The following is a 27,179-nucleotide window of genomic DNA, read 5'->3' on the forward strand; positions in this document are numbered from 1 at the left end:
AAAGGGGAGAATGTTTTTATTTTCACACTTTTTAAAGTCTTGACATAGAAGAGGTAAAAACAAACCACAAGTGAAAATTTTAACTAAACAGGCAGACAGAACAGGAACCACTATATAAAGTTCAGGACTTTATCCATACCTTCAGAATTGGGAAGTCTAATCTTAAAAAAAAAAAAATGCTCCATTTGGCACTTACTCAATTTCCTTAGTAGTGGTATATCTAAAGTTTATGAATTAGCTTTTAGTTCTGGCACACTTATTAAGTCTGATCTTGCTTATAGAAATAGGATCTTAAAACCTCATTCTCAAGACACTTTAAAACTCAAGTAAATGCTTTTCATTCAAGGATGTGGAAGGCATTCCTTTTTCAAGCCTGATTCATGGTTTTATAAAGCATAAAGATCATTTTTATCATTTCATCATCTATATGCTGGGTCCTAATATTCTTTTTGATGGTGATATATTCAATGACAGAAACTTATATAAAGAAAATTCCTTCTTAATTTGTAAACCAAAATTTCAAAAGTAAAAATGCTTTAAGGGATAGGAAGACATTCTTATGACACAAGCAAGCTACTGCTCTAAGCCACTGGCATGAGCAAAAATCACAAAAGAACAAATTGTTTTTTAACCTTTAAATAGTCCATGTTTATTACAAATCCACAAATACTTTAAATATATTTTCTTCTGCAATAAAAATTAAAATAACCCCAAATTAAAAGCTTCTGAAGATGTTAATATTATGAATAGATTAACTTTCCCCCAATGTCCGGTAATAAACTGAACCCTACATAAAAATGACCTAAAGTGGATCAAAGTGCGTAACAAGTTCATATTAATGATTCTTCATATGCTCTTTTTCTAAAGCAATCAAAGCAAAATGAATGTAAAAACTTGTTTTATACTTGGAAGATTAAGGTAACCTCCAAGACATCATAACTTTTGAGATTTTAAATCCAGCGCTACAGTATGCAAAAATACTAGTCTCCTAAAAAAGGCAAACTTGAAAAATTCCACACATAAAATGGCCTGAATATCATTAATAATTACATTCTCCATAATCTTTTATCCAAAAACTTTGAAGCTATCTCTTTCAGTGTTTTGAATGAGCAATCAAAATAGTCCTGTTGTATTCAAATTTTAAATCTAAATTTCTCCTTTCTTAATACGGAAGCATAGACTGAATAGACAATAAGAGTTATTTCGTCCAACATCCTGAGCGTAGAGATATGAAAATCATCTACAGCACAATCTCATTGTGTCATCATCGATTCACCTTCTTCACCAGTAGCATCTTGGGAAATGTGGAGGTCTTCAAGCATCTCAGCCAGACTAATTCGAGGGGCTCCTTCATCATCTGTGTCACTTTCCACAGGAATGGTTGAATCTTAAAAAAAAAAAAAAAAGCAAGGATTTCAAATCAATACAAATATGGAAATATGCAAAATGCCTGCCCCCATCATTATTACTACTATTTAACCACATTATATCTGCAGTTCTTGTATCATATCTAGAGCAGGTATTTAGTCACTAAATGAACTACATAAATATATAAATAAATATCCATTAGTATAGGAATCAGGAACCTGAGGTATCACGGTAGGATACAAATGATATCAAATGTGGCAAAACGATATTTTAGTAATTCTTACTGTTCTGCCAGTATTTTTATTTTTTATAAATGTTTAGTAAGTTTTAAAAACAAAAGAAGTCATTTATGGAATGAAAGTTTAAGATACGGAAATACTTACACTGGGGTAATATATCTACACAAAAGCAAAAGATACAATTTAAATCAAACACCCCTAAAACACTAACCTCTATAAATGTTTACATTTTTTCTAATTGCCTCATCTTCTTCAAGATCTTCAAGGAAATCTTGGTATTGCCTACAGAAGGATAAAGGATAAAGAAATATTTAAGTATTTCATGTGCTATGGTGAGTGCTGTGAAGTGTGTAAGCCTGATGATTCACAGACCTATACCCCTGAGACCAAAAAAAAAAAAAAGGAAATATTTAAATATTTCATCTTTACCAATGAGTATAATGTTTTTCTTCATTTTCAGCACTATAAAAGAAATGTGTTCCAAGTATTAAAATCTTTAAAAATAATATCTGAAGTCAAATATGGATGTTAATTAAATACTCTGGTAAGTTAAAAAAATATTTTCTTTCAAAGTTATATGATTAAAAAAATACACACGTGGATATAAGGTGATATTGAATATGAAACAGTTAAGAAAACGTCCTCTTACTTTACCATCCCACCACAAAGTCTTATGACCAAGTTAAAAAAATACATACACTTTTAAGACTACAGATGAAATAAAATATGTACTTACAACATCCAATTAATTTAACATTATATATTTATAAATACTTATTTTAAATTACTTTATGAGATTGTACTTTGGAAATACTATTTTCCCACTCACATTTCATGATACAATTTTATTTAAACTCTTCATTTTTTTAGATATCAGTGTCTTCACCAGCATTAAGGCCACTTTTGAATCGCCCAATATACTTTTCTAGAAGACAACATCTTCATTTCTCCTTAAGTTGTTTGAAAAACAGCATATTTGATATTAATGGACTATTTTCTTTTTATCCCAAGTCACAGTTATTCACTTGCTATTTGTGATACCCACAGGTACTTATTTTAGTTTTTCAAATGCATTGTTCACAGTAACACTGCAATTCTCAGGCCAAAACCCAGGAAATAGTAATTAAATGTTAAATATCATTATATCCTCTTACACTGTTTCAAGTAACACAGTAAGAATACAAAACTAATATTGAATGCAACATTCATGAGATGATTACATATAAAAACTCTACAGACTTATTATAAGGATTTCCTTTGAGACAATACAGAAGATTTAAAGAAAAGTAGGACCTTTCATCATCTGTATCCATGTTTTCTCTATCTCTTGCAAGTTCTTTCAGTTTCCAGTTTCTGCGACGCTGACGTTTGGTACGGTCATAATTCTTCTTGATTAATACCTAAAAGTAACAGAAATATTTGCAAAGTTACAAAAAAATGGGAACAAAGTAAAGGGGCCTCAAAATCCAATAAAGTTAAAAACTGAAAGATTGTGAGAAAGCTAGAAAAGTCACCAGACTGATGACAGTAGGGATCAAGGAGCAGTGTCAAGAGAAGTTTCAATATTTTTTCCATGTACTTAGTATTTTATGAAAATGCATTCTGCCATTAGTTCCATAACTATTAAAATTTAATAACTGAAAATTTCCAGTGATTGAGAATTGCTGTTTTTTTACACCAAAAACTTCACATTTCACATTTTTTTTTTAAAGATTCTATTTATTTATTTGAGAGAGCAAGAGAAAGAATGTGAGTGAGCAAGCTCAAGTGGAGGGAGGGGCAGAGGGTGAGGGAGAAGCAGACTCCCCACTCACTGCAGAGCCCGAATGAGGCAGAGTCTATGATAGTTAACACGACTTGCTGCACCTGTATTAACTCCTCTTTGGAAATAAGAACCCGTATAAATAGGGGCACCTGACTGGCTTAGTCAGTAGAACATGCGACTCTTCATCTCGGGGTTGTGAGTTCAAGCCCCACATTGGATGCAGAGATTACTTAATAAAAATCTTTAAAGAAAGAAGAGGAGGAAGAACAACAACAACAACAACAAACTGGGACTCCTGAGGCTCCTAGGGCTCAATCCCAGGACTGCAAAGGACTGGGACTGCAAAGGACCAGGGACTTCCCAGGACTCAACCATGGCCTGAGCCAAAGGCAGCCGCTTAACAGACTAAGCCACCAATGCACCCCTCTGGTGTCCTTCTTTATACCAAAGTTCAGTTCTCAGCTACCATTCACATAATCATCCTGAAATATTACCACAGGCAGACATTCCCCCTTTTATTACTACCAATAAACAATTATAGAACTACATATGTCTTTTACAAAAATATCTCCTAGGACAGTTTAAAAAATTGTGTAATAAATAATTTTATACAATACAAAATCTTGTATGACCATCTTGATCTCCTCTTATGACTGCTAAGACTTTATCTAAACTATGTTTCTATTTCCTAACTTACTAATTAATTAATAAAAGCACAACTGGGTGGTGAGAAGAGGAGTCCTTCTTATACCATGACTTCATTTTTGCCCACATCTAAAGAAATCAGTGAAGATTAAGCAAGCAAGAATTACAGACTTTCACAAGGTTCACTCTTGCTTATGATTCTAATAAACCCATGTTAGAATTTAACAGGCTTTTTTCAGAAGAAACATTCTTTCTCCAAAACTCAACACTGTAAAGATTATTTTCAACTGCTATTATAGTCAAACCTGAAAAATCTGAATAATGGTTTTAATTCTAAATGCTTTAACTGAACAATATATGAAATAAGCTGAGCCTAGGAGAATGAACCTAAATTAAGTCCTAATGGTCATCATTTTTAGCTGCAAATTTATTTTTGCTCTACAGATGGTATCAAGCATTTTGACAGAGAATGGAAATTCAATTATAAGAGCAACAAAAAACTCAATAAATCTTGGATCTTCCCCACAAAGACACATGATGCTATATGAAGGCTTCTGCCTTTAAACCTTAACCGCAATTTCAAAAGAATCTCTAAATTGATTTGTTATTTTCATAAATGTGAACTCGCACATCTTACCCATAAGAGTTATTAAATCAGTCCTCTTTAACACAGGAAAAAATCTAAAGCCTTACCACATCTGGGACTCTATCTGAGTTCATTTTGTTGACATGCTCATCATTTAAGTTACAGTTGGCCAAATCAAACCTGAAATAAAAATAATTAAACACTTAATGACAAAAACATTTATTCTTTCCACATTACTTTTTATTTAATGTATGTTCACCTGAAAGCACATCTAATTATCTTTTCCCACATTAAAAGTTTTGCAGTTTACTATACAATGAACATGCCTCCACATGTCCTGGTGAAGATAACAACATACTTTTACCTCCAAGCTTCACATATTATCCATCACTGTCCATCTACAACAGGCATATCAGTATAACATTAGAATTCAGTTAGACGGTTCCATTTAATTAAAACAAACAAACAAACAAAAAACCAACCTTCCTCTCTAGTTAAAAAAAAAAAAAAAAAAAAAAAAATCCCCAAGAGCAAAAGTAATGCTTAAAGCATGCTGATAAGCCCTGTATTAAAACAGACTGTCTTGTGCCTATAAAGGAGCTTTACACTATGGCTTCCATATTTTAAAAGTGAAATATTTGACCAACAGCGTATGCATAATAAAAAAAAAAACTATCCACTCCCCAAAAAAGCTATAAATATGATCTAACCATACAACTTCAGGGTTCAATTACTCAAAATCTTGGATTAAATAATTCTTTACAATGATGGCGAAATAGAGTGACTAGGGTTTTTGTCCAATCTAGTTTAATTTAGCTATCAATAAAGTGAACTGTAAAGTTCCTAAGAACTCTTAAATTCTTATTAGAATACATATTTTTAGTAGTATTTTTAGATATCTTGCTGGCTCCCAAAGAAAATTTGCAATGCTAACTGCCAGTTTAAAATACTGTAAAATAATACAAACCCCAATACCAGGTCTCCAGGATTTAGAAGATGTCCCAAATGAGTGCGACAAAAATACTGTTTATCTGTATTCATTTCAGAAGTTTTCTGTACCCAGACTTCCCCGAGGGTATGCTTGACAGGAAAGAAAATGCACTCTTCAATAACCCAAGCATGACTCGAAATGCACCTCACAGAAACTATATACAATGTTGATTTTGGTTTTCAAATTTTCATTTTAAAGACAGCAACTGTTTTATTTTTTCAGATCTCTGAAATACTGTCAAAATTAACTAATTACTGTATTTAGTACAAAAAAAGACTCAATAAGGAATACATAAATATCTTTATTAAGATTTAAGACTTTAGAAAACATTAATATCTAAATACCGACATATATAGAATTTTCAAAACTAATGTTTTCACAGGGTAACAGGCAATACAGACTGAGCAAAAAGAATAACTGAAAAGTCTTAACTCCAGAAAACATTTAACAACCCCTTGTTTTACACATAACATTAAAAAAACCCAAGGTTTTTTTAGACAAAGCAATCTAGCAACCCAGTGGCACTACTACCACTACTAGAGAAATTGGATGTCTACTATTTGAAGTATATTCCTTTTTGTGCTTAATATATGTTGCAGAAACAACATCCCAAGTTTGAGTAATTTTTTTTTTAAAGTAGGCTCCACGCACAGCATGGAGGGCTTGAACACAGGGCTTGAACTCATGACCCTGAGATCAAAACCTGAGCTGAGATCAAGAGTTAGACACTTAACCAATTGAGCCACCCAGGTGCTCCCCAAGTTTGAAATTTTAAATTAAAAAACCATTAAAGTACCTTTCCAACACAGGATTTTACAAGCAACTGTAACTTCAGGCTGAATTAAATATAGCACTTGCCAATACTTTTTACTAACAAAAAGAGATGTAAGTAAAATGGGATCAAGAGCAAAATACTAAGAGTTAGAAAATAGGGTATTATGGAATCTCAAAGAGATGAAAGAATAGATAAAGGGAGAAACTGAAATATACGATAGTTCCCAGGTTTAGAAAAGAACTGGGGGAAAAAAAAGTGAATTACCAGTTTCTTCAAAACTAAACATATCTCACCAAATGATACCACAAACATGCTCCTTGATACATACTTATCCAAAAGAGTTGAGAGCTTATCTCTCTACAAAACCTGAAAACACAAGGTGGTTTATAGCAAGTTTATTCATTATCAAATAGAATTATCAGGTATGCATGTAGATTCATCAATTTTAACAAATGTAGCACTCTGATGGGCAGGTATTGATAAAAGGGTTGGCTGTGGCATGTGTGGAGGCAGATGGTATATAGGAAATCTCTTACCTCCTCTTAATTTTGCTATTAAATGAAAACTGCTCTAAAAAAGTACAAGTTGTTAAAAAAAAAATTTTTTTTAAAGGCACAGGAGCTCCCACTGGCTCAATTTGAGACAATCTGAATGTCCCAAAGGAAAAAAAGGAAGACAAGCAAGCTAATAACAAAGGGGAAAAAAATCGTAACATTACAATGAAGGGATCTGACTATCAGTGGAACAGCCAAATATTACTATCACTTGGCATATAAAAAGCAGAGAGACACTTCTGAAATGTTCTGGCCAAACATAACCTACGTATAATTAAGCCTTTTAGATCCACTTTTCATTTAAAAGAAATACAAGAAATTAAGAAAGATTTTAAAAAGCATCATGAGAAAACAATAAGAGATCCATAAGATTAATGGATTAATGCCCTAACTGCCTTAGAAAGTTGGTATCATCAAGGGAAGAAAAAAAAAAAAAGGAGTGAAGGGGGCCATTATTACATACAAAATTTAAGAGGTATAACATTCACATTCAATATGGGCACCTGTGTAGCTTTGTCCTTAAATGTCTGCCTTTGGCCAAGGTCATGATCCCAGGGTCCTGGGATCCAGCCCTACATCACATTGGGGCTCCCTATTCAGCAGGAAGCTTGCTCATCCCTCTCCAACCCCCCCTGCTTGTGTTCCCTCTCTCTCAGTGCCTCTCTCGTCAAATAAATAAAATCTTTTAAAAAATGTGTGTGTGTGTGTGTGTGTGTGTGTGTGTGTATGTATGGTCCCCAACCAGATACTAGTTTGAATAAACCATAAAAGGCATTTGAGGACAAATGAGGAAATCTGAACGATAATACTTGGATTCTGTAGAAAAATGTTCTTATGTTTTAGAAATGCATACTGAAGTATTCAGTAATTAGTGCTAATATAACATATACTTAAATTCAAAATGTCTGAAAATTTTTAAAGTCAGAAAAGGTTTGCTTGTCATTTGGTCTTCCTATACAAAAGTAAAGCTAAGAAATGCTTTTTTACAATAAACATTTTTTAAAACTTTTCTAACATTAAAGAGAAAAATGAATTTACCAGATAGTATTAAGTCTAATAAATGACCACGTGTTAAGTAACATACAAACATGGAATGCATTTGTAACCTAATGAAGTACTAGCTTTACGTGGAACCACATTTTGGAATTATTCACAAACTAAAAAACCTAAAAACACAAAAGAGGGACCAAAACAGTTAATTCAGGGAGGAACAAAGATGGACGGGATGGAACTTACCTTTTTTGATATCATTCCAGCACCTGCACTGCGTTTTAGATCTCGGACTATGCTGCATTCCATCACAATAAACTCCTCTAGCTGTTTGGGATGGCATAAACTATTGAAAGGGTGACTCCAAAAAGTGCTTCCATCAATATCTGCAACTAATTAGAACATGAATAAATGAAGTATTTCAAAAGCCATCAAATATATTAATTAGAAAAAAAGTTGATATATATGAACTGAGAAGCATGAGGGCAAGAGACCACAGTGGCATTTCTCTAGAATCATCATTTATTCCTATAAATCAGCCCCAAATTTCTCATAGCAAAAGAAAACTTTCAGGTGTCAAGAATATAAGTAGTTACTATCATCAGAACCCCACAGAGCTAAGGGTTTTCAAAGTAAGATCAGGGTGCTTGGGTGGCTCAGTCAGTTAAGTGCCCAACTCTTGATCTCAACTTAGGTTTTGATCTCAGGGTAGTGAGTTCAAGTCCTACGATTGGATTCGAAAAAAAGCCTACTTCAAAAAAATAACAAAAAGTAAATGAGATCAGATCCACTCAGTTATATAGTTGTTTCATATGCTGGCACTTAAGAAACATTATCGGTCATCTCAGCTACTTAACAGGAAATAAAGTTCTACCTGACAGATACGCATCCCGAAACTGCAAAAAGACCTCTAACTTATGAATTCTGATTGACAAGGATACTAAATGACTTACTTAAAAAAAAAGTTTGATTTTTTACAACAGAAAAATTACAGGAAGTATATGAAAAAGATCAAGAAGCAGGAGGTGCATCAATATGAAATCTTTAAAAAAGTTTTATAAAGGGAATGTTAAAAATTATGTGTAATAATGATAAAACTAGTTAAAATTCATATTTAAACTAAATGTTTTACTGCATTATAAGTGAAATGTTCCGAATTTTACTAAACTTGTCAATGAACTTAAATAATTATTCACAAAAATTAAATGAGGTAAATAAGTCAATTCCAGTAAAAATAAGTGGACTAAAACTAGTACATTTTTTAAAAGTTCAGTCTTGTTTCTTCAAATAAAAAATACAGGTGTTACTCATCAAAAGCTTTAAAAATGCCAGTGTTTTGTAAGAATTAAACAGCAGTAAAAAATCTTAACTAGTTTTTCATAACAATATTACCAAGAATATTTGATAAAATTAGCAATATAAATTATTACAGCTTGCTGGGCAAAACTGTCAAGGTAAATATTTTCTAAAACTTACCCTGCAGGGTATTTGGATCTATGAGATGGATGGCACTGGTTACTCGAATACACACACAAATCTGGTTCATATTTCCCAGGCTTTGTGCCAGTTTTGGAGGCAGACAAACAACATTATCCTAGGCATAAGAACTAACAATTAGAGTGAAGCTGGTCCTAAATAACTGTCTCCAATAAACACTCATCAATATAAACCTGACCCAAGTGTATGTCCCCAAACCAAAACATTACTGTAAATTCTATTAACAAAGGGCCTAAGGAAAAACAATCAAATCTTAAACAGAAAATAAGCTATTCCTTCTAAAGATGGGAATATCTGTCTTAATAAAAATGCTTTAAAGTATTTTTCCAGATCTTATTCAAAGTATTAAGTTTATTTCAATTTTACTGAAGTGTGAATGCTTACTGCTCTATAGTAATACAGCGTACATTCTAAACAAAGTATTATAAACATCAGAAGGAGAGTGATTTTCTAAATCCACCTGTGACTTCTTATAATTTCCACAAAAAATAAATTTCAGAGAAGCCACATGTTTCTCTTTTATGGATACATGCATCAATACATAATCAAAAATTTAATGGCCAAAAAGCACATGTGTCCACGTGTACACTGTTTTTAAACTGTATTAAAATATGAAAAAAATCTGAGTTGTATTTTAAGCTGTGTGTATTCACAATCACAGGCTCCTCCACTGCAGGGGCATCCTGTGCATCTCTTAAGAATACCTAGTCCAGCACTGTGTTTTTCATTTCTAAGTCTCAATGGATTAATGAAAATACTCTTACATTTTGCATTTATTCTGTTACTTACCTGAATCACTCAAAGCACTTAACCTATAGCCTAAAGTTGGCATCACACCTAGATTCACATTTCCCAGGCTTTGTACCAGGAAAATGTTTACTGTTTTAAACCAGGGGTCAGCAAAATACGACCCTCAAGTTAAATTTGGCCCAATACCATTTCTGTAAACAGTGAAATACCATTTCACTATTCATTTACCTATTATCTATGGCTACTTATATAAATAAACAGCAGAGCTGCCCACAATTTGTCAAATAGACTATATGGCCTGAAAGCAAAATCATTGACTATCTGGCCCTTTCCAGAAAAAATTTGCTGACATTGCTTTTTTTTTTTTTTTTTTAAGTGGGCTCCATGCCCAATGTGGGGTTTGAACTCATGACCCTGAGATCAAGAGTCACATGTTCTCCTAATGAGCCAGCCAGGTGTCCCTGCTGACCGCTCTAAGCTATCATTTCATCCTGTTACTATACACTGCACCATGAATTTGTACAGTTATTTTTAAAGCTTTAGAGTCACAGACCTAGGCACATATTTTGGCTTCATTTTGTAGTTATGTAACTTTGGGCAAGTCATCTAAACGCCCCATGCTTCAATTTCACCATGTTCAAAATGATGAAATGCTTTACCCCGGTATAACAAGATGAAAAAGTGAAATATATTCAAGTACTTAGATACAAATTTATATGGAATGCTCATAATAAATTATGGTACTTATCATTATTAGTAGATACTGACATGTAAGTTCCTGTATGGTAGAGACCTCTAAATAATAATCCTTAATATACTGCCTTCTATACAGTAGATCCTCAGTAACTATTGCATTTTAATTCATTTATATTTTTGAAGCAGGATTTTACCTTAATACAATGAAATGAAATAAATGATAATCTACAATTTGTTAGATCATTTTAAATCACAAAAATGATTCTACAATTTCATTTCCACACTACTGAAATTTATTTTAATGTCATTTCCTGTATTCAAACTTTTCATATGTCCACCAGAATCACAAATTTTAAAGAATATGAACATTAAAAAAACTGCAACCAGGCCCTGAGTAAGTCTACCACAGTAAAAGGTATGCCAATTTATAATTTTAAGCATGTTATAATTTTAACATCTTTTTAATATGGCTGAGTATGTCAGAAAGGAATCATTTAAGAGGGAAGTTATTCTAAATTTTTAACCAATCCCAGAAGGAAATCAGGAGCTAATAATTACATATAAGCCAATTAATTACTTGTACTCTTTTACAGACATGGGTTAATTAAATGAAAAAAAAGTACCTTGCATATTGGAACAATTTCCACAGAAAAAGTGCTTTTGTAATTGTATGTGTTACTATGGATATCCTGAGAGATCAATCTCTGTGAGGCTTTGTTTCTGCCAAGAAAAAAAGTTTATAGTAATAAAAAGACAAAGGTTCCTTATTATAGTCTAGGGAGTATCAATTTTTATCACATCAAATGATCACTCCCCAAGGTCGGAAACAGCTTTCTGATGCCTGCTTTGAAAAAGCCGAATTTCAACCACTTATATTTCAAAGCCTTCACCAATCCAACTGCACCCTACCTCTTTTCAATTTTATTTATTTATTTATTGGCTCAGACCAATGTAGTCTATATATAGCATCCATTAAAAGCCACAATAATGTCCACCAAAAGTCTTCGTTCACACTAATCTCACCTTTCACTATAAAGTCTACCTTCGAAAATTTCCCATTTTAAGAGATCTCCTCTCTTCCATGAAGTCTCTCCCCAAAGCCCTCTACCCCCATCTTTTATCTTACTCAAATACATTCAGTCAAAGGTTTAGCACTATAGTATTTATCACAGGGTGATGTCTAGCTCACCAAAGAGATTCTTACATACTCTTTGGTTATAATTCCCTAAAAGTGGCTAATCTAACAGAAGCTTACTAATTACATAATTATTCCTACTACAATTCAAAATTTTTTTAACATAAGAGATGCCTAAGCCTGAAGAACAGATATGATCTACATTCATTCCCAGCTCCTTGGACTTAAGCACATTTAGGTTCAGAACATACCTACAAGGAACTGTACACTGAAGAAATTCTACCATTTTCTGAGCATGCTGTTTTGAGGAATAGTAGAAATCCAGACCATCTTGAAAAAGAAAAAGAAAAGCCACATGAAAATAATTCTTCAAAATAAGGTTTTCCTCTACTAATGACTATCTCACAAAAGTGTAGTAAACAAATTATTAGAAAACACAAAAAATTTATCAATTAAGACAACAAAAACAAACAAATCAGACATAATAACAAAAGAAAACAAGATTCACAATTTTAATTTCAGACAAAATAAAACTCAAGGTCAAAGGAGGAAAGAAACGGGGAGCATGGGTGGTTCAGTCACATCCGACTCTTCATCTCAGCTCAGGTCTAGAACTTGGGGCTGTGGTTTCAAGCCCCACACTGGGCTTCATAATGGGCATGGAGCCTACTTACAGAAAGTGGAGGAAGGGAGAAAAAACTACACAGAAGTGTATTTTATATAACAATCTCCCAAGATAAAAGGAATGCATCTAATAACATAGCACTGAGATGCAGAAAACAAAACTATTAAAAAAAAAAGAATTAATAAATGTTAACACATGCACAATCACTATGGGAGGTTACTATGAGACTATCAAAAACAAAATGACCAAGACGGTATTACACTAAGCAAAATAAGTTAATCAGAGAAAGACAATTATCGTATGATTTCACTCATATATGGAATTTAAGAAACAAAACAGAGGCTCATGGGGAAGGGAGGGGAAAATAAAATATGTTGAAATCAGAGAGGAAGACAAACCATAAGAGACTTTTACCTACAGGAAACAAACTGAGGGCTGCTAGAGGGGTGGGAGGTAACGGATGGGGTACCTGGATGATGGGCATTAAAGAGAGCACTTGATGTAATGAGCACTGGGTGTTATTTGCAACTGATGAATCACTGAACTCTACCACTGAAACTAATGATAATGATATATGTTAATTCATTGAATTTAAATAAAAAAGAAAACAAAAATAAAATAACCAAACTGACTAAAAATAGGAAGGATACACAGTATTTGAGTAACTTGTTGATTTAACTGAGATTATAGAACATGTTCCCAAGAAAATATATTATTTTTAAAAATCCATAGAACATTTATAAAATAATAAAAAGTTTTTCTTTAATTTTAATAAATTCTAAACAGTATGAATTACTAGACAGTATTATCTGATCATAATGCAGTAACATAAGAAATCAGCAACAAATGGATAATTAAAAACATACCTACCTACCCGCTGGAAAATGCTTATAGAAATACTCTTCCAAACAATTCAGCTAACTAGGAAACTAAATAACTCAGAATAGCCAAAACAATTCCCAAGATGAACAAAGTTGTTAGGAATTATACTTCCCAATTTCAAAACCTGGTAACTTTAGTCAAGACAGCATGGTACTAGCGTAACATAGATATACAGATCTATGGAACAAACGAGAATCCAGAAGTAAACTCTGACATTTACAGTCAACAGATCTTTGACAGAACATCCAAGAATTCACTGAGGTAAGAATAGACTTTTCATTGGGAAAACAGGATAGCCACATAGAAAAAGATGAATTTAGACACTCATCTCACATCATGCAAAAAAAAAAAAAAAAAAAAAACCCACAAAAAGGGTTAGATCTAAATTTAAGAGCTATAACTATAAAACATGTGAAGAAACACAGGAGAAAATCTTTGTGACACTGATTAACAGGAGTTCTTAGACATAACAACGAAAGCATAATGGATGAAAGAAAAACCTTTACACACTGGACTTCAAAATTTTAAACTTCTGCAATTCAAATGACATCACACTTCCTGACCTCAAAATACAAAGCTACCATAATCAAAACAGCTTGGTAATGACAGAAACACAGTCCTAATAAACAATGGAACAGATCAGAGAACCCAGAAACCAATCCACACATCTAGGGTCAACTGATCTCCAAGTACTAAAAATACACTCTTGGACAGTCTCTTCAACAAATGGTATTGGGAAAACTGGATATCCACATGCAAAAGAATGAAACTGGACCTTTGTTTTACACCATTCACAGGAATCAACTCAAAATGGATTAGAGTCCAATAAAAGACCTGAAACTATAAAAGCTCTAGAAGAAAACAGGGGGAAAAGCTTCACAGCACTGATCTTGGAAACGATTTCATGAATAGGACACTAAAAGCACAGGCAACAAAAGAAAACAATGGGACTACATCAAACTCAAAAGTTTTTGCACAGCAAAAGTAACATCAACACAGTGAAAAGGAAGCCTACAAAAAGGAAAAAAATTATCTGTGAACCATATGTATCTGATAAGGAGTTAATCTCCAAAATATATTAGGAACTCCTACAACTCAACAAGAAAAAAACTAATAACCTGATTAGTTAAAATTTTAAATTTTAAAAATGGGCAGAAGAACTATATAGACATCTCTCCAAATAAGACCTATAAATGACCAGTAAGTATATGAAAAATGTTCAAGGTCAAAACTATCAGGCAAATGCAAATCAAAAACTACAATGAGGTATGACTTCATATTCATTAGGATGGCCATTATTTAAGCAACAACAACACAAAACAAGTACTGATGAGGATACAGGTAAACTGGTTCTTGTACACCAGTGGAAATGTGAAATAGCACAGCCACTATGAAAAACAGCATGGAAGTTCTTCAAAAAAATTAAAAAACAGAACTACCATACGTTCCATTAATCCCACTTCTAAGTATTTATCCAGAAGAACTGAAATCAGAATCTCAGAGATATTAGCACTCTCATGTATACTGCAGCACTGCACACAGTAGCCAAGATGATGGACATTTGGGTTGTTTCCACAAAAGAGGAATAGATAAAATGTGGTATATAACTACCACGGGATTTTATTCAGCTTTAAAAAGGGAGGAAATTGGGCGCCTGGGTGGCTCAGTGGGTTAAGCCACTGCCTTCGGCTCAGGTCATGATCTCAGGGTCCTGGGATTGAGTCCCACATCAGGCTCTCTGCTCAGCAGGGAGCCTGCTTCCTCCTCTCTCTGTCTGCCTGCCTCTCTGCCTACTTGTGATCTCTCTCTGTCAAATAAATAAATAAAATCTTTAAAAAAAATTAAAAAATAAAAAATAAAATAAAAAGGGAGGAAATTCTGCATTATGCAACATGAGTGACCTTTGAGGATCTTATACTGAGTGAAATAAGCCAGTCACAGAAAGACCAATACTACATGACTCCACTTATACAAAATACCTAAAATACTCAAATTCACAGACTCAAAGAGTGGAATGATGGCTGCCAGGGGCTGAGAGAAGGGGGAAAGAGGGAATTACCAATTAATGAGCATAAAATTTCAGTTAAGCAAAATGAATAGGCTTTAGTGAGCTGCTGTACATTGTACTTAGAGTCAACAATAATATATTATACACTTAAAATTTTAAGAAGGAAGATCTCATGTTAAGTGTTCACATCACAAAAAAAAAAAAAAACAAAAACACAACATTAAGACAAAGAAAACACAGGCTACGAGCTACAAGAAAATACCTGCAAATCATATACATGATGAGGAACTAGTATCCAGGAAATATATTTTTTTTAAACTCTTAAAATTTATTAAGACAAACAATCCAATTAAAAAATGGGCAAAAGATCTGAAAAGTTATGTCACCAAAAAAGATATAGGAATGGCTAATAACCTTATGAAAAGTTGATCAACATTAGTCATTAGGAAATGCAAATTAAAACCACAAAATGAGATACCACTTCATCACTCTCTAGAATGACTATGAACAAAAAGAGACAATAACGTTGGTGAGGAAACATAGAAACTGGAACCCTCAAACACTGCTGATGGGAACGTAAAATTATACACCCACTGTAGAAACAGTCTGCCAGTTTCTTAAAAATAAATGTAAAAAAAGATGATAAACATAAATTTATCATGATTCAGCAAGTCTACACCTAGATATATACCCAAAATAATAAAACAACTGAGACACTTGTTGAAATAAAATATGCAATGTACAGTGGAAAAAGGTAGCTATAAATACTAGCTACAAAACCAACATGTACTCATGAAAATTTACAAACTTCAGTGTATTTAAATGTCTAATTCTTGATTTTGGCTCAGGTCACGATCTCAGTGTTGTGAGACTGAGCCCCTTGTCGAGCTCCACATTGGACATGGGAGTCTCAAGATTCTCCCTCTGCTCCCTCTCCCCCAAAGAGTACATATTATACTATATTGTGTTAAAGGACTACCTCTGGGATCTAAAACTGATAAAAGTGTTGTAGACGTTTTTTATTCACATATGTGTGAACTTTTACTATTTTTACTATTACTATGATTTTAAAAAACAAGGTTACAAATAAACCACAAACAAAAAATTCATTAAATCAAACAAAGAACTAGTCAGGGCAAGGGGGTGGGGGAGGACAGATTAACTCCTCTTGATGAAAAAAGGGCTGATGAACTTGGCAGTATTTTTGGTTTTGAAAATGACTGCAAAAGTATGTCCCAAGATGTATCCAAGTCTTTTGCTACAAAAAAATTCTTTGAGTATATTTCTGCCATGATGATGAAAAAGAATAGTGGTTTGCTTTCTTAGCTAGAATAATTGGATCTACTTATCCCCGAAAGAGTTACTCAAAGGAGAGTTATGCAGAACAAAGATGTCTTTTTCCCTGGTGGCTAACCACAAGTTGCCAGGCACTATGTTAAATAGTACCTTACCCACAGTAAGTATTCACTGAATTGTGTTTCACCGATTTAGGGGCACCTGGGTGGCTCAGTCAGTTGGGCATCTGCCTTTGCCTCAGGTCATGATCTCAGGGTCCTGGGATGGAGTGCCATGGGATTCCCTGTTCAGAGGGGAATCTGCTTCTCCTTCTCCCTCTGCTCCTCCCTGTCCCCCTCCCCCACCCAGCTCATACTCATCTCTCTCTCTATCCCTCTAATAAGTTAGTAATTTTTTAAAAAAATAAATAAAGTAAATTGTGTTTCTCAGATCTGGACTATTAACCTTATGTCTACTGCTAAAACATTTAGGTCAGATACAAAGCTTAAAAGATTTTCTCCAGGTGACAGCACTACATACATCTCCCCTCATTTAAGGACCCAAGAGCACACTTCTGTACTTTCCCAAGACATACAAGAGATGAGTAACAGATCAGTTAGTAACAATGGAACCTCGAGCTTTAAAATGAGGAGTATGATATAAGAATTTGGTCATTCCTTCAAGAACAGCTATCTATAGGTCTATAGAGACTAGGAAAACAAATGAATATAGATGTTCACCAGTAGCAAGCACCATTTAAAAATATTAACCTTTAAGAGTATGCTTAAGAATATTTATGTTTTCTACTATAAATCAGAGAAATATTCTAGACAGAACAAACTCTAAGGAACCATTATGAAATCATGCAAAAAATTTTGAATTCCACCTTTAAGAAATCTAACTATATCACTTGTATATCAAAACCAAAAATATTACAAAAGAACTTACAGATCTCAAAACTAATTTTCTTCCAATCAGTAACTGATCTTTGCATACAACAAGTTTTCAATGAATTTTCCATCAGAGCACTTTACATTATATTAATGCAGTTACTGGTTTACTCATCTGGTAGCTACTTAGTATAAATTTAAATTAAAACATCAAAAAATCAAGAATTCAGTTCTTCATTACACTAGACACATTTCAAGTATTCCACTGCCATATACGGTTAGTGACTATCATATTGGACAGTGCAAATAAAGAACCAAGATTTTTTCTTCCTAAGAGAAGAAACTGTTCCTTTGTACAGTACTATTCTAGATATTATCAATAAAGATAAGACCTATGTTAGTTGAAATAACTGACATCAATTGAAATGCTTTTAAATTTTAACTCACCGTGAATCTCTTTGATACGAAGTGTATTCTGATGCATTCCATATTTCAAAATCAACTGTTCCAAATAGTAGAAAGTTTTTTTGTGCAAAGTCTAAATACGAATGCATTATTAGATTAATAGTGAAATGTAAAAAAAAAAAAAAAAAGCATCTATATATCTAGCACACTGATTTTTAAAACAAAAATGATCTTTAAAGATTATCTAAAACATGATAGTGACCTATTTTTAAAAGTGATTGTTCCAGAAACCTAGCCTATCCCTGGTGCCTAAAGGATTTGAAAAGAAGGGAAAGGAGGAGGTTTTACTAAGTGCTCCTAACTGACAAAGATGAAATACAAGACGCAGGATTCAATCATCATCTTTCTCTCAGTACCTTTTGCCGCACTTGAACCACAGCCTTCCAGAAATCCTTAGCTTCTACTCTGTGGCAATCTCCACACATCTGAGGCTGAACAACATAATCTACCACAAACACTTGCTGAAGGATAGCACCATTCATCACCTGATGGGAGTGGGGGAAAAAAAAAACAAATCAAACTCCTCCTTCTTGCCTTTTTGCTTAATAACAAGTATTTTTTCCTAAAAGAAAATAATGTTTAGTAACTTTAATATTTAAAGTTAATATTTAACATAAGTCTTTTTTCACAAATGCTTTGAGGACATCCACAATAAATCAATTAAACATCATAAAAATAATCCTATTTTGAGAAAAAAACAAGTTTAATTTGTACGATTAAATTAACATTTCACATTTATCTTTAAAGTGGTTTAAAAAGTCTTTGAAGAATTTAAATATCTATATACATGTGTATGTATTAAAAAAAAAGACAAAATCTAAGAAACACTGTCTTAGCTCGTGCTTTTATCTCAATCTTTTTCCTAATAAAAATAACCTTAGCCACTAATCAAGAGCAAGAGCTGCTCTTACTAATGACCTGATCATCTGGCAGATGACCCCTGTCCCCCAAAACCCAGAAAGCTTAAAATTAAGAGTATAATCTTCTCCTTTTAAGCTATTCAAACATAACTTGCCAATATATCCCCTCATTTTTACTACCTATACTTCAGAAATGCTGAGAAAACTGTATTCAGCTCACCTCTTTCTGAATAGTCAGTTTAACTTTAAGTCTCTTAGAATGGGGCTCAGTCCAAACAAAACCTGCATCTACAAGTCGGACCTTCAAAAGGACACAAATAAAAAGAAACGTAAGTTTCTACCTGAGAAAAAAGATAAAAGAACAACTCATTAACAAACAGATTTCCTAAGATGTTTAAAGAATCTGTGAGTAGCATCACTACTCAACATCACCAGTAAAAAAAAAAAAAAATCATCAGAGGTATGGCAACAAAAAGCAGTAAAAGGACCATCTAAGGACTACATTAATGCAACTGGTATAATTCAAGCAAAAATTAAAGTATTTGCAGAGAAAAAATCTTTTTCCCTAAATAATGTTTTTTAAAATGGAAATTATACTTTTTAGAAGAAAGCAAAGATCTGATGACTCATCATCTACTAGAAATTTCATTAGCAAAGTTTCTACTTGGATTATTCTAACTATATTAAGTACACAGCTTTAAAAAAAAAATGCATTAGGGGGCATCTCATGCTGAATCCACAGTGTAACTCACTGCTTTATCAGCAGAGGCCAAAAAACTCTGCTACATGTGAGGAACTTAATGTAGCTCAATATGGCTAAAATAGGTGTTTTGAGGAAGAGGGAAGAGGAACAAAATGGAGGTTGTTTCAATAATTTAGGCAGGAATTGTAGGTGATCTGAACTGAGAGGTATTGGAAATAAAAGAAGCAGAAAGACCCAAGAGTTAATTTAGGAAATGAGATCTACAGGACTGAATGACATCTGGGTATGTGAAGGAGGAAAAAAAAACAGATTCTAGAATGAGGCTCAAGTATCCAGTTTGGGTATCTAGGTAATAACTACTTTTCTGAAATAAATAAAGGACAGATTTGATGGAGAGAAGATGCTGCATTTGGTTTCAGACACCTGAATTTAAGAGGATCTATCTATGATATACCTATACAAAGCTGTTCAGTGGATATTAAGATACACATTTGGTTTAGAGTTCTATGGAGAAACCAGAAATGTAAATAACAGATTTCCTTCCTTAGATCCAAACTGTCCACTTCTCACCACCTTCACTACTGACCCAAATATCAGCATTACTCATGATTTCTACAATCACTTCCTAAAGGTCCCTCACTCCTACTTCCCTCATATGTATTCTAAACACAGCAGCAAGGGATCCTGATAAATGATAAATCATTCATCTTACTACTCTACCCCTATACCCATTACACTCAGAGCAAAAACCTAACCTTCTGTGACTTTCCATGACTGCTGTTTTCATCCCCCACTAGTGTTCCCCTTCCCACTTTATGCTAACTATATAGCTATGCTCCTGCCTCTAGCCAAACACATTTTCTACCCATAATTCCCTTCTGCAGACTTCTGCACAGCTCCCTCCCATACTGCCTTTAATGTTTACTCAAATATCACCTTATTAGTGAGGCCTTACCCAAACAGTCTGTTTCACTTATTTATTTTGTTTGAGTATAGTGGACATAAAATGCTAACCACTCCATTTTAAAATGCAACTCTTCCCCTATGCAGTTTTTATCCCCTTCCTGGTTTTTCCTTCCACAGAATTTAGACCCTTTTAACAAATGAATAATACACCTACTCCACACCCTCCCCTCCAACAAGAATAAAAGTTACCTAAGACAGACATTTTTGTCTCTGCCATTCACTGCTATATCCCCAACACCAAAAGCACACTGACAGGGCTGACACTTAATCAATGCTGCCGAATGAACTAATGAGTTATTAAGACTTATCAGTCATTTGACAAAAGCATGAAAGCCAGAACTACGAAAGTGAGACAAAATCACAGAAAAAATTGAGTCCAGAGACAAATTAGGGAACAGAAGGAAATTTTTTACAAACCTACTATCATAACCTTCAGAAAAATTCAACGGAATACAATGCTGTTGGAAGCAATGTAAATTGGTATAGCCACTGTGGAAAACAGTATAGAGGCTCCTCAAAAAGTTAGAAATAGAAATACCGTATGATCCAAAAATACCATTACTAGATATTTAACCACAGAAAACAAAAACACTAACTTGAAAAGATATATGCACCTGTATGTTCACTGCAGCATGATTCATCATAACCAAAATATGGAAGCAACCTAAACGTTAATTGATAGATGCATGGATAAATAAGATATGGTATATATAGAAAACAAAATATTATATAGCCATAAAAAGATGAGAGCTTGCCATTTGCAACAACACAGGTGGACATAGAGGATATTAAGCTAAGTGAAGTAAGTCAGATTGAGAAATACCGTATGATACCAGTCATACATGGAATCTAAAAATCAAATGAATAAATAGACAGATTAAGAACTATAAATACAGAGAACAAACTGATGACTGCCAGAGGGAAGGGGGCTGTGGGGATAAGCAAAAGGGGTAAAGGGAATAGGAAATACAGCTTCCAGTTATGAAATGAAAAAGTCACAGGGATAAAAGGTACAGCACAGGTTAATATAGTCAATGATAATGTAATAGCATTGCATGGTAAAAGATGGTAGCTATACTTGTACATACAGCATAACCTATAAAGATGTGAAATCACTATGCTGTATGCCTGAAACTAATATTCTGTCAACTATATCCAAAAATTTAAAAAAAAATTAAAAAGAAAAAGATTTTTTAAAGAAAGAACAGAATGCATCAAAAACATTAAGACTATGGTAAAAACTCTGGAACACAAAAATATCACTGCTGGAACCAAAACAAAATCAATACAGAGACCAGAATATAAAGTAAAGCACCAAGAACACAGAAAAAAAGACAAAAAGATGAAAAACAAACAATATAAGGGGGAAAAGATAGTTTTAAGCCAGTAGGGACAACACAGTCTAACAGAAATTCCAGGGAGGAAAAAAAAAAGAAATGGAGGAAAAAATCCCAAAGAACTATTACATGAAATTTCCAGAGCTTAGAAGAGAATCTGGACTTTCAAACCAAGAGTTCATTTGAGTTAAAAACATAGCTGATATAAGTAGAAGTCATAAAGTTTAACACAGACAACTGAAACTATTATGCAGAAAGATAAACTGGGCTTAAGGTCTGGTTTTTTTGGAGACATTAATGCACTGATTTTAAGTAATAGGCACAAATATTTTCTTTCTAGAGCAACACTGAAAATAAAAAGAAACTAAATAACATAGCCTTAATACTATAGCCTTCTAAATTATGTTTAGCAATGGTTTTATGTATTTTTTCAGAAAAAAATTTATTGCACATAGAGGTTCTCAATAAATAATGAAAAAAATGATTCTACATTAAATCTTTTAAAGCAAAATGATTTTCTTTCCATAAAAATACATGTAACTTTAAAACATAGAAACAAAAACACATACCTATAAAAACCGATTTTAACAGACTGACCTACCTTACTCAGAGGGGCTTTGATTTTTTTCAAACACAATGCAAGAAGTTCCCTGGATTCTAATGCACACTGTATCCAAGTTCCAGGTGGCTGGAAATACCTGAGGGGGAAAGAAAATACTGAAACCCAGCATCTCTCAGGAAAAACAAAAAATTTCAATGTGACTCTGCAGATGTAACACTGATTATTAATCAGACATAGTAATTCCCAAGACTGGTTTGAAGCATTTCAAATACATTTAATAGTTTCAGAAAACTTTCAATTAGATCAGTAGCTTCAGTTTAAAAAGTGAAATCCCAAGTATATTTGAAAAAGCTTATTTGATATTAAAGAGGTCATATTATTTCAAACACCAGTAAAGAATTCCAGGGAGGTATAACAAAATTCCTAAGAGTTTCTTGAAGCTATACCTTGAAAAACAGGTAAGAAGTTACCTGAAAATAGCTTTAAAATGGTTATAATAAACCAAATGGTTGAGAACTGACTTCTCACACACAGAAAAGGTAAAATTAGTACCTCATACTATGTATCAACAGTAGTTCAGACTATTCATCTATTTAAAGTCCTTTCTCAAATTTTACATTGCAAAACATGTTTTTAAATCTTACATAAAACCTAATTAAATTAAAATTTCAATCCCTGGGCATATGCCTTAAGATTTTTTAAGCCAGCCTACTCAAGATTTAGGACAGTACTGGGGTGCCTGAGTGGCTTAGTCAGTTAAGCGCTGTCTTCAGGTCAGGTCATGATCCCAGGACCATGCCCCACATGGGGCTCCCTGCTCAGCAGGAACCTTGCTTCTCCCTCTCCTACCACCACTCCCCCTGCTTGAGCTTTCTCTCTCCCTGTCAAATAAATAAAATCTTTACTTTTTTAAAAATTTATTTATTTGACAAGAGAAAGAGGGAGTGAGCACAAGGGGCCAGGCAGAGGAAGAACAGACGCCCTACTGAGCAGGGAGCCAGACACAGGGTGCAATCCCAAAATTCTGGAATTATGTCCCGGGCCAAAGGCAGCTGCTTAACCAACTGAGCCACCCAGGTGCCCTAAATAAAATCTTTTTATAAATAAATAAATAAATAAGACTTAGGACAGTGCACATAGTAAGTGCTCAATAAATGTTAAATACATAACACTTCTAAATATGTTATAGAAGTACTTGTTTTCACTATGTTTGTTAAGTGAATGTTCTGATTTTCACTTTTATTTACTTAAGATTTTATTTTTAAGTAATCTCTACACCCAATGTGGGGCTTGAACCTATAACCCCAAGATACAGTCACAAGCCTCTACCTACTGAACCAGCGAGGCTCCTGATTTTCACTTGTAAAGGTTCATTCAAAAACCTTATACAGGTTCCTTTATTATAAGCATGCTTTTAGAGTTAGAAAGGGCTTCATCTATCTAATAAAGCCCTTTCATTCTGATGAGATTAAGTTTTAGAGAAGTTAACTGGCAGAGTTTCAAAAAGCTAGTCTGTGAGAAATCCAAGACAAACTAGGTCTCCAGATTATTTGTCCAGTGCTTTTTTCACTCTACCATGCTTTGAAGAATAGCAAATATCTGTAACTGATTAAGTCTTATACTTGCCAAACTTGCAAACTGTAATCTCCCTGAAACAGTACAGGAAAGTTTCATGTGTTTGTATATATGTACATTTTATTTTATTTTTTATTTATTTATTTTTTTAAGATTTTATTTACTTGACAGGCAGAGATCACAAGTAGGCAGAGAGGCAGGCAGAGAGAGAGGAGGAAGCCGGCTCGCAGAGAGCCAGATACGGGGCTTGATTCCAGGACCCCGGGATCATGACCTGACTCTGACCAAAGGCAGAGGCTTTAACCCACTGAGCCACACAGGCGCCCCTATATGTACATTTTAAATATTTTTCTGGAAAGACAGTGTTCAAATTCCCAAAGGGTTTCATGAACCACTCCCCACCCCAAAAAGTTAAGAACTACTAGAGTCCTAACCCACTTAGGAAATTACAGGCAATTAACTTTATGTGGGCAGTATCATTAGGGAGTTTTGTTACCAACAGCTAACTACAATCACTTTGTTACAATGGCATTTTAATAGATTTTTTTAATAAAAATTTTTATTTATTTATTTGAGAGAGAGAGCATGCGCATGCACGTACAAGAGCATGAGCTGGGGGGCGGGAGTGCAGGGGGCTAGGGAGAAGCAGGCTTCCTCACAAGCAGGTAGCCCAATGCAGGAACTTAATCCCAGGACCTAGGAATCATGACCTAAGCAGAAGGCAGATGCTTAACAGACTGACCCACCCAGGTGCTCTGGCATTTTAATAGATTTTTAAAACACCTTGCTAACTGACTTTAAACATTCAAACTTAAGAGGCATTTTATCATACATAGCTTCTGGTGAAAAAAAAAAAAATCCTCATGATAATAACAATATTATGTCCTTAGTAACTAAATCTGCTTTCACTTACCCTTACAAACACCAACTTCTATCTATTAACTGTATAAACCAAACCTATTAAACCCTTATAAGAAAAAGCAAATTCAAACAGCTTTACATTAACTTTACCAGATTAAAAGGGCAAACTAGAAAAGTAAACTACAAAATTGCAAAACCTAAAATCTTTGGCGACACCAACATAAATAACAATTTTATCTCAATTACATATGCTTTATTCTACGTACCTTGGATGTCATCTCAGCATATCCCAGTGGCTTTCCCACATATAAATCTCAACTTTAAGTAGAATAAAATAGTGCTGCACTGTACCTTTGACATTGCTTGCAGAAAGATACAGAGACCTGTTTCGGAATGCCTTGGCTGATGTCAACTTTACTTCGTAAACAGGCCACACAAATATTGGCAGGATTTGGACTAATCGGGACACCACATTCACAGCATAAGCTTCAATAAAGCATAAATTTTTCAAGTTAAGTTTCATAAATGCACTGGTTATCAAAGAGACAACAAAAGCCTTCAAGTTAGGCTATAGCATCTCTGCTTTAAAAACATAAGAAAACAAAACAATACAAAATCCTGGCAAAGTAATCTTCAAAGATGCTATACATAAAGTGTCACCTTGGAATACTAAGGCAAAAAAAAAAACAAGCATGGCTAGAACTCCAAAAATCCTTTAAGTACGGGGATGTCCAAAGGGCTGAGACAGTCTAACGGATTTCTAATAGTGATTATCAGGCAGCTTCAGAGTACAAAGACTTTTTTTTTAAGATGCCCGTAGAGGATTGCCAAAATGCAAACATTTAACCAGAGCAGAAAATTTTTCAAAGGATGGAAAACATACCATGCCTCGTGATTCAGTATAATGGACTGATGGCATCATTCTATGTGTACTGGGGACAGGAAATGTTTAGCAATCACTGATGTGTCCCAAAAATATGTTCTATAATTTATGGATGTTCAATAAGGTAGCTAGGCAGCAGGCACATGTGGCTACTCAGAATCGGAAACGTGACTAGTATGAATACAGAACTTAACATTTAATTTTATTTCATGCTAATGTCTTTGAATCTACATAGCCACGTATGCCTAATGGTTTTCACAAGGACAGAGCCAATCAAGAACATACATGGAACTCTAGAACACTCTTGAAGGATTTTTTAACACTCTTGACGTATTTACTACAACTTTCCAACTAAAAATGAGTCTGACTGTCTCAGGAAATAAACCTTTCCACTTCTCCCACTGAAGAAAAAGAATTCCCTCCGAAAACAAAAAAACAAAACAAGCTTTCCTCACAGGCATTACGTTTCAAAGAGTCACTTTAATATCTTTAAACTGAAGGGGAACGTGGGAAAGGGATACGACTCACATGTGTCCAGGGGTGCGGTCGGTGGATTCTGCCATATACTCCATTTTTCTGTATGCCCTGATTTTAAGAGAATGAATTGTGGGACTTAAGTCATTTGTCCACATTCAGCTCCATACAAATCTTCCTTCTCCTCTGAGTAAGGAAGGCAGCCAAGCCTCGTAAAGAGGTTAACAAGCCAATTCCACGTGGTCACTCCAAAAAGTTAACTTCCTTTAATAACAGAACCCAGGGAATTCTGGAATTTCCCACACGTAAGACCCTCGGGCCATTAAACTCGGCCGCTGACCGAAGGCATCACTTCGGCGCCAACTCCTACGGGCCCAAGCGGGGGTCTTGAAAGGGCCGGGGCCGCCACCCTCACCCTCACGCCGGCAGCGACCGGGCCTCGGACCCGTGCTGCAGAAATCGCTGTTGGCGTCACGGTGCCGCGGGCCACCCCGACCCCCGCGGGCCACCCCGACCCCCGCACCCAGCCGGTGGGACCTCACGCGGACTCCCGGGCCACGGCGCACACGCGGTACGCACGCGGCGGGAGGCCTGCCGGAGCAAAGGGAATCCGCCCCACTCTCTCCTCAGACACCCCCGCGCGACAGCAGGCCGGAGCGCGGCCCAGAACATACCTAGCTAGTCTGGAACAGACCCAGATTTGCGGCAAAACTGCGACACGACAGCCCCCCACAGCCCCCTCAGGGCTGACCACAGCCGGCTCCAATACAGCGAGGGTCTCGCGAGAGAAGAGCTCGAAATCCCGCGGGCCGAGAGCTGGGA

At 34.6% G+C, this 27,179-nt stretch overlaps 1 protein-coding gene across 1 annotated transcript; it reads right to left on the reverse strand.

The window, feature by feature from the left end:
* NMD3 (NMD3 ribosome export adaptor) lies at positions 1–27,179 on the reverse strand. The gene is made up of 16 exons (XM_059391617.1): positions 27,032–27,179; positions 26,412–26,468; positions 25,352–25,486; positions 22,604–22,700; positions 19,217–19,297; positions 18,493–18,621; positions 18,119–18,209; positions 12,243–12,321; positions 11,480–11,576; positions 9,390–9,507; positions 8,160–8,305; positions 5,571–5,683; positions 4,711–4,783; positions 2,901–3,007; positions 1,819–1,889; positions 1–1,387 (listed from the first exon to the last, which is right to left on the reverse strand). Exons 2-16 carry the CDS (start codon positions 26,453–26,455, stop codon positions 1,254–1,256), a joined length of 1,515 nt encoding a protein of 504 aa, XP_059247600.1. The 5' UTR covers positions 26,456–26,468; positions 27,032–27,179; the 3' UTR covers positions 1–1,253.

The sequence above is a fragment of the Mustela nigripes genome, chromosome 2 (assembly GCF_022355385.1).
Source record: "Mustela nigripes isolate SB6536 chromosome 2, MUSNIG.SB6536, whole genome shotgun sequence".
NCBI classification, from domain to species: Eukaryota; Metazoa; Chordata; class Mammalia; order Carnivora; family Mustelidae; genus Mustela; species Mustela nigripes.